An 8665-nucleotide genomic window follows, 5' to 3' on the forward strand; every position below is an offset into this window, starting at 1 on the left:
CTTAAGGCAGACCTTCACTCTGAAGAGTTTACCTGAAACATTTTCTAAACATCAATAACACGGCTGTTGAATAGGAAAGATGCAACCGTTTCAAAATATTCAGTTTCTTCAACAGCAGCTCAGCTGGTATCTGATATAAGAGAAAGACGAAATGCTTATTTCCTACCAGCATTGCCCAGCTATGGCTTGTCACTCGGAGAAATGCAAGAGCCAGAACAAACACAGATAGCCTTACCTTATTTAGCCAGACACAGTGCCCATGAATGTCCCAGCTATACTCCATGCTGGTCATGACTATCTTCGTGCGTTTAAGGACGCGAGCGACTGTGGCAGGCAGCCGAGGCTGAGAGCTGCAGCCCCAGCACTGCAGGCGCTCGCCCTGCCGAGCGGCGCTGACAGGGCTCCTCTGAACCGAGACGGAGAGGTTAATTGATGGCAGGTTTCCTCGTCTAACCAAGGATGGAGGCGAACGTGGCAGCAGAGTGGGAGATGTGGGAATCGGAGCTGTGAAGCTGCAGCGCTCCTCAGGCGGAGCAAGCAGCTCCTCTGGGGAATTAACACATCAAAGCCCGGGAAGATCAACCCTTCTTCCAACCTAGAGCACGCTGCTGGGATCCCAATGCCCAAAGGCCAGGCAGCAAGGTGGAGGAGGATGCAGGCAGGGGGGTGCAGAGCTGTGTAATCCTGACCGGGAGTAAGGGCAGCCCCACACAGGTGGCAGCTGGCCATCTCCACCCTCGCTGAACAGCGCGACCGCCTCCTCTGCACCCTCCCAGCCCTGCAGAAATCATCCAGCCCAAAAACACACGAGAAAAAGGCAATTCTGATCCCTTTACCTGACTACAAGGCAAACAGGAGGGAATTCTTCTTTTCTTGATGGGCTATTAATGGTAAAAGCTGGAAGAACACATGTAATCCACTTGTAGGCACCAAGAAAAATAGGAAAAAGTTGACACAACTGTCCCAGGTTTCACGAGTGGCTTGTCTCAAGTTTATGTCATACTTAAGAATGATGTAACATGCAACAACGTCTGTCCATTTACCCAGTAACTGCAGCAGCATAACAGATCCTTAGTATTTTTTACCACAGAACCTAGCTTCAGGAGTCCTGTGATTATCTCAAACCCCACAGCTTTTATCATTAAAAAGAAAAACATTGACAACTACCATTGACATATAAAAATCTCAAAAACATGAATCCTGAATAACCCAGAACAAAAAAGCAGAGCAGAAGAGGAGCAGTAGCTGTGTTTTTTAAGACAGACTGATGCATTTTGGATTGATAATGGTGATTTTTGACAGCTCTGCCATCTGGGCTGCCCTGTGCTCCAGCCCAGGATCGCACGGGTTTTTCTTACTGCTTATGAACTCATCCACAACGCATGAAGATGCCATGCCAATATGTGCTATAAACGAGCCCGTATTATCTCCCAGTGTTAAAAACACACCAGTCTGGATGGTCATCTTTAGCAAGAAGCAGGGTCCTGTGTTTCAAGAACTTTGAGAGGTAGATCTCTCACAGACAAAAAGTATTGCTGGGAGGCAGCTTATGATGACGGGCTGAAACGGTAGCACAAGGCTCCTTTCATATTGCAACCTGAGGAGGGACTTCAAACAGGTGTTTGGTGGTAAATGCCTATATGCCACACATTACCATAGGACCTTTCGATAGCTAAACCAAACATAAGCAGAAGCTGAGCCAAATGAATGCACTGTACGCCCACACTAAGACAACCAAACAACAAAGTTTGGTTTGAAGACAAGATTTTTCCATGAATAAGAGATGATTTCTGGCTAACCAAACTGCTTCCTCAACTTGCGAATCACCCTGTTGTCTAAATAGGCTAACATATCTCTGTAAGATTACAAGCTATGTTTATCGAGCCAGGAAAATTCTTCTCTGAAATCTAATATCCCCTCATATTAACGCTTATTACTCCCAGCCACTCTCTGGAAGAACCAGCTTGTTGAGGAAGTGTCAAAATCTCAGGCTGGTCTGTGAGATGACAGATCTGCTATTCACAGCAGCAATGCTCTGGATTGCACAAGCCACTATGGGTACCACAGCTCAAATTAACTATCCTCTTCAGATGAGCTGAAAATGTTCCTGAAGAAACCTTTGGAGGCCACAAAGTTTGTTTTGCTTTAATGATCTTACAGTCAACTTCAGAAATTCACTTCTGGAGCGAAAAGAACAAATAAAATCATAATATATATATATTCAAATTCAGAAAGTCACTTCCAAAGCTAAAAAAACAGTTGCACTTGCTGTGGGTTTTAAAGAAAAAGTATCATCCTGTCTCTTTCTTTTCAGAAGCCCATCCTTTAAAGAGGAAAAGGCACACAACAGGACCCACACACACAAGTTCAGATCAGGAGCTTGGGGAAGCTCGCTCTGAGGTGTGGGAAGGGACTGTCCACCCACTTCTACCCTTCACCCTCCTTTTTAACAAGACACAGTTGGTTTCTTCTTTCTGAGAAGGTTGTTGCATAAGATGTATTTAAAAAAAAAAACAAACACCAAAAAAACACTGTCAAGAAAAATAATAACCAGAAAGAAAACTGTCTCTTGCTTGTTTCAACTGAAGAAAAACTGGAGCAACATTCATGACTGGGAGCAAGGTTTTTGAGAATTATTCTTCAAGAGATGGATCTATCAACTTCCAGCTGGACACAACAAAATGGTCTTGTTACTGATGATGATGCTACAGATTACTCACTTGCTGTCTACATTCAAGCCAGAAGCTCCACCTTCACAGAGTACAGCACAGGTTTTATTAAAGCATGCATCAGAATACATTAAACATTTCTGTTGATCTGGAGAAATCTGAAAAAACTCCAAAACTTCAGAATAGCTATGATCTGGCTATGGACTTCAAGTCTGGGTCCCAGTGAAAGCACACAGTCCCACCGTGTCTGAGCTTAGAAAGGGCCTCAGTCGCTTTCAAGACTTTAAACAAATGGCCTTGTTTGTCATTTTAACCATGACATTCACCTGCCCTCCATTTGCAAATGGAGATGTGAGCAGGGTTTCAGCAATACAGAGATCAGTTTTGAGCTGTAGATGGACAACTAGAAACGATTTTAGTGTTATAGTTAAACTGGTTTATTTGCGCAGCAGAAAGCTGCCCGTACATCTTCTCTGAACTCCCTGTGGAGACCACCCAATGGATTCACTTGGACGAGCTCTGCCAGATGTCTGGGCTCTATTCGTGCACTCTGGTGCCATGTGGCCATCTGGCATCCACTGGTTAAACAAAAAATCTGCATGAGGTGTTTTAACTCGTTGGCCCTTTTGGAGTGCTTGCATTGACTTCTCTAACACACTGAGAGAAGCAGAAAGGAAGCAGTCACTAAGAAGTGGTACAGGGACACGGGGCAGCCAATTCTGGCACAGCAAAACTGAAAGCTCTGCCCCATTTCACAGAAGTGAGTAACTTTGGGAGAATGCGGTCAGACCCTTTTCCCAACTAGGGGAAAAGGTTTCAGCGGTTTCCCTGTAGGGGCCTGAATAGTATTTTTCTCTTGTGACACACTGTTTGGCAGCAGCGAACACTATTTTTGTTTTCCTCTGAGACACAAGAGACTTGCTTACAGCTTCGGATGGGATGTCACGCACCAGTTCCAGCAGCTTGGAATAGCCCAGTGGACGCAACTTCATGCGTGGAGGATTAAATCTATTTCAAACCAAAGAGGTGTCTTCCCTTCCTTGGTAAGGATGGGGATAACTGCAGAAAGCCTTCCTGCAAATCATCTCAGCATTTCACATAACAGCCTCCTGCTCAGACAGGGACCAGTGACACTGGTGACACCTGCAAATCCCATGCTTGTAGCACGGTACAAAGTGTAATATCCAGTCTTTCCTACTAGGGGCTTTAAGGATGCCAGAGAGTACAGGGGAATAATTTGAGGCAGACTGAGGAGAAGCATAGATGGAATAGCTATTTTCTGCAATCTTTGGTACACACAACCCCTGTACATCTTTTCCAGTGCTCAGGAGGCACTAAGCTGAACGGCACAACAAAGCTCTTCCTCTCCCAGATTCAGCTCATGGCTGCAATGAAAACCATTACCGTCTCATTGCTTCAGATCCACAACACACGGGTCTGAAGGACCTTGTTCCAGATCCTAACAGCCGGGCATCCCTAAATCACACATTTGCCATTGCAAGGGGCAATGACTGGCCTTTACCTCATTAATTTCAACAGGCACTGCAGCCTCCAGCCATGTTGCTGGGCCCCTTTACTACAGAATAACATGTGGTGGATCAGCATTGCTAAGCAGGGACTACTGATATCTATGCACGCCATGGGAAGCAGTTAATTTTCCAAGGCTGTTTATTTAGCATATGAACATTTTTTTTATTTATAAAGGCCATACTTGCATGAAACCTGTTATGTCCCTCCATTTCTGCTCCACACAGAGCAGAGACTAGTTACAGCGATGTTCACTGCTGTACGTTATGCAGGGAGGAAATGCTGATGTTAGCAGGAGCTCTGCATATTTTAAAGATCTGACTCGAATGTCACTCCAATCTCCTCCTCCTGATCTCAGAGCTGACTGCCACACTTCGACAGTGGGGGCGAGATCCAAGTCCCACTGGAGGCAGTGGGAAAGCTCCCACGTGCTTCATTAAGTTTCAAGCATTTTCAAATGAGTGGTTCAAAGCCAAAAAGGAAAAAATAAAAGCTCTCCCCTCAAATCTTTCTGCAAGAGACACAGAAGTGAGCCCAGTCATGCTAGCCCAGGTCCCCATCTCTTCCCACAGCGCTGCTCATAGCCCACATGCTGCTGGATGGCACGTCGGGACACCTCGCACCAGCCACAGCTCCAGGCCCAGCCTGTGCTCCCCAACCGCAGGTTTGGCAAACACAGTCCTGCACCCACCACTCTAGGACGCAACTGTGTGCTGAAATAAATCCGTTTATTGAGATACAAACGCTTTTTGCAAGATCAGCCGTGGCTCCAGGGTCACTGAATCCTTTCTGAGCAGGTGTGATGCCCACCCTGGGAAGGGACCAGGTCCCTGTCCCAACCGCCACGAGGCATATAGGGTGCAACACAGAGCCACGACGGTGGCCTGTCCTGCATCAGAGCCAGCCTTCATCAGATCTGGCATCCCCACTTCAGCAACACATTGTTACCTTGGCCAACACCAAGTGTGTGAGACAACACAACCAGGACACTACTGTAAGACAGATTTGGCAAAATACACAGAAGTGCACACCCGCTGCTGCTGTTCTAACAGCTAGAGGCTGACTTAAAACCTGAAGCACTGCAACTAGAAATAATTCTTGACTTCCGCTGCCGGAGCTTCCCAAAACCTTCACACCTGGATCACCACAGTGCAAGCCCTGCCACAGACCATGAGCACAAGGACTCGTCTTCGGCCCTGCTAGGTAGTCCCAGTCACATGGCACCTGGAGGCAAAATCAGTGGGTGCTTCAAAAATTATGCCGTCTAACTGATGTCTAACCTTCTGATAACCACAACATTTTATTTCCCAGGGTAGTCTTCAGGTAGCCTCCACTTAAATGATATTTGATTTTTTGGGAAAGTAAGTCTTGGGGAAAGAACAGCTTTGTCAGGTATATTTTGGTATATTTTTAAAGCAAGGTGACAAAAACTGGCAGATTCACAAACACAGAAAATAAAAATTTTGTTTGGTATCCAGATTAAAGGGATGTCAAGCTTACATTACTCATTTCTGTTATAAACGAGTTAAGGAAGCTCGTAACAACACTCGTCCCTGTAGAAAATAGGCTGCCAAAAATCCTTTTTAGTGAAAAGTTCATATTGAAAACATTTTTCCCCCATTTAAGCATCTGATTCCTATAAAAATGTCTTTCCCCAACCCTTTGAGAAGAAACTCCAGTTACCGAAAATTTTTTGCTCCCTAGATTGAGGCACAGTGGTACATCAAAGAAAGCACAGGCCAACTGACTGCACGAGGTGTTTGACCAAGGGCTTTGCCAAGGCCCCACAGCAGCATCTCCAAACCAAAATCTCTTCCCTTTGGTTCTCTGAAACTCACTCTAAACTTTTAAATGTCTGCATAAAACACAGCCCTGCTGCCTGAGCTGGTCCAGCTAATACATAAAACGAGCGCGTTACAGGTGAAACAAGGCAAGACCATACCATTTGACACTGGAGCCATTCGATCAGAGCCACCGCCGTCGAGTCCGGGACCTGGCAGCGCAGCCCCTCCCTCTCATCCGCTTCCATCATCTCCAGCAAGCCTCGCAAGTCCTCCACCAGGTGCAGAGCCCGCAGGCCCCCCATGAAGGGGGAGGTGGGGGACTGGCAGTCAAAGATGCCATTGGAGTACTCCAGCGCCTTTGAACCTGGAGGGAGCAAAATCGCACGGGGTCAGGCACGAGGCAAGCAGGTCAGTCACACATCATGGCTGAGAAACGCTAGGTGGCATTTGGTCCCAGGAGGCATTTATCCAAACTAAACGCAGTGCTGGTGCTGGATTCTGCCTGCGCCATGTGGCAACTCGGAGGAGGGCAAGCCTTTGCTGGCTGCTACGTGGATGGCAGCTCCAGCAGGAAGGATGTGGGCTGATCCGACAGAGGACACGTACGCCACAACCATGCCCACAGGTTCAAGGTGAGGGCTGGGCTCCTGCTCCCCATGATGTATTGGAGGTGGAAAGTCCTGCTGGGGGAACAGGCTCTGCTAACACTTCGAGTCACCCTGTAGGGATTGCATGACCCAAGTCAGACAGTAATGGTGTCCAGGGAAAACCGTGCTCCATATTCGTCATGTAGGAATATGCTATGCTGCTCCAGGCACTGGAAATTTTTGAAAGAATAAAGAAAAATATGAAGATAAACAAAAAGACCAAATCACTTCTACATGAGAACAAATTTTAAACCCAATGGTTTGACATGGTAGCACTAACATTTGCAAGTTAATAAAGAGAAAAATCTCTTATTTGCATAAACTCACAGTACATATATTTGACCCACATTAAAAGTTGCTATATATTAAGTAAAGAAGGAAAGTATGAATTCAGGATTAAGGCTGATTTAAGTCAACCCAGCTAATTCCAACTATAATTTCGGCACACTGATTGGTGACCTTAATACTGTAATGCTTCAGCACAATGAGATGTGTTCATGACAGAGCATTATTTGTACAGTCATCTTTTGGAAACTGCACTGATATGCCAAATATGCACTTCCACAAACTTTCATTCATCTCATCTGGCAAGCCACAAAAATGTAAGTATTCTGCTAACTGCCTTTGAAAAAAATAGAGAAAAATCCCCGCAACAGCATAGGAGGTGATTTGATATCCCTTTTTTATATTACTTTATAGGTCTGCTCAGACACATGGGTAAATGAAGTCTGTGGTGACTTAAACATCTCAACATCACATTTTATTTTTATATTAAACCTCATCCTGCCATAACCAACTTAGGCTCTTGGAAACACAGATACATGATCAGATCCAAATACCAGTATCTACTTATGGAAATTATTAAAGTCACAGCTTATATGTATTTTTAGAGATCATTATGATCCAACTGAATCCACTTTACATGTGTTCCTGCTATGTGTCCTTAATATCTTTAGGAAAACCGCAGAGAAAAGTCATTGTTCAAACAAAGCACGCACTGTATGCTGATTTTTTTCCCTAAGGGAAATTATTTTAAGTAGAACTATTAAAGACTTTATAACTGTGTTGCTATCCTTGCAGAATATTTTTTCAGTTTGGGTAGCTGTTTGCATAGCTCTGCTGAAATAGGATTAAACTATTAACTTCTTGCTGCTTTGCTCCTCTGTGTTGTGTACTTTTATTATTTTCTAACTCACTAGACTCAACTTAAAAGCAGAGGTGGTATACTTCGTGACGCCTCCCCTTGGTCCACTTACAATTTACAGGTACTTATAAAAAACTCAAATGTTCAAGGGAGGTCCAAACCAAATGTTTGGATCCAGAGCACTCCAATTTGGAAAAAAGGAAAATTCAATTCATGTTTTAACTCTATAGAGTTGAGAGAAGTTGAGAGTAGCCAGTATTAGGCAAACTTACTCTTCCTGCCTTGCAGCAGCTCTTAAAACACACTCAGCCTGGTTTGATATGTGCCTTCTCCTTGGCTTTCATGGTGCTGTGTGCACCAGCTGAACTGCATCACTCAGCCACTTTGAGCAGCATTTTGATAGAGGCTAGGAGAAAAATTACAATCCATACAGCTGTGTATGTGTGTGAGAGTCTATGCAATCCCTTCACTCCATTTACTCGTAATTGCTAAGCTATAATGGAAGACACCAAGCACAGTTACCAGCACATTCCCTTCTCAGCCTGAAACCCTGCCCTCCAGGTATGAGAAAGGAGGACTGAAACAGCTAAATGAACAAGCTTCTCTAAGCGCTTACCTGCTATAATGCCATCCATCTGCTCCAGAGCCGCAGCGAGCATGTCACTTGCATCACTCATCATCTTCTCTCTTCTCAGGAATGATCACCAGCTACACCATAAGGAGCAATAAAACACCAATAGTGTGAGCTGGATCCAGAGCCTCAAGTCTGCAATTCAATCTGCAAAAGAGAATTTCATTTCACTGCATGTTCTCTGAATTCAGACATTGCTGTTGCCGGACCAGCAAGAAGACCGGGGCCATCTGCTGACTGCAAGACTTGGAAGTGTTCACCAC

General features: G+C 45.0%; 1 protein-coding gene across 7 annotated transcripts in view; it reads right to left on the reverse strand.

Annotated features, from left to right (window-relative positions):
* PPFIBP1 (PPFIB scaffold protein 1) overlaps positions 1–8451 on the reverse strand; it is a 52245-nt gene extending 43794 nt beyond the window's left edge. For all 7 annotated transcript variants that reach the window (XM_009955512.2, XM_009955511.2, XM_086466419.1 and 4 more), the window contains exons 1-2: positions 8388–8451; positions 6139–6344 (exon numbers count right to left, since the gene is read on the reverse strand). In XM_009955512.2, the coding sequence (XP_009953814.2) occupies positions 6139–6344; positions 8388–8451 (270 nt within the window). The remainder of the gene's footprint in view (positions 1–6138; positions 6345–8387) is intronic.
* Between the last annotated feature and the right edge of the window lie 214 nt (positions 8452–8665).

Source organism: Leptosomus discolor, chromosome 1 (assembly GCF_034619465.1).
Source record: "Leptosomus discolor isolate bLepDis1 chromosome 1, bLepDis1.hap2, whole genome shotgun sequence".
Lineage (NCBI taxonomy): Eukaryota > Metazoa > Chordata > Aves > Leptosomiformes > Leptosomidae > Leptosomus > Leptosomus discolor.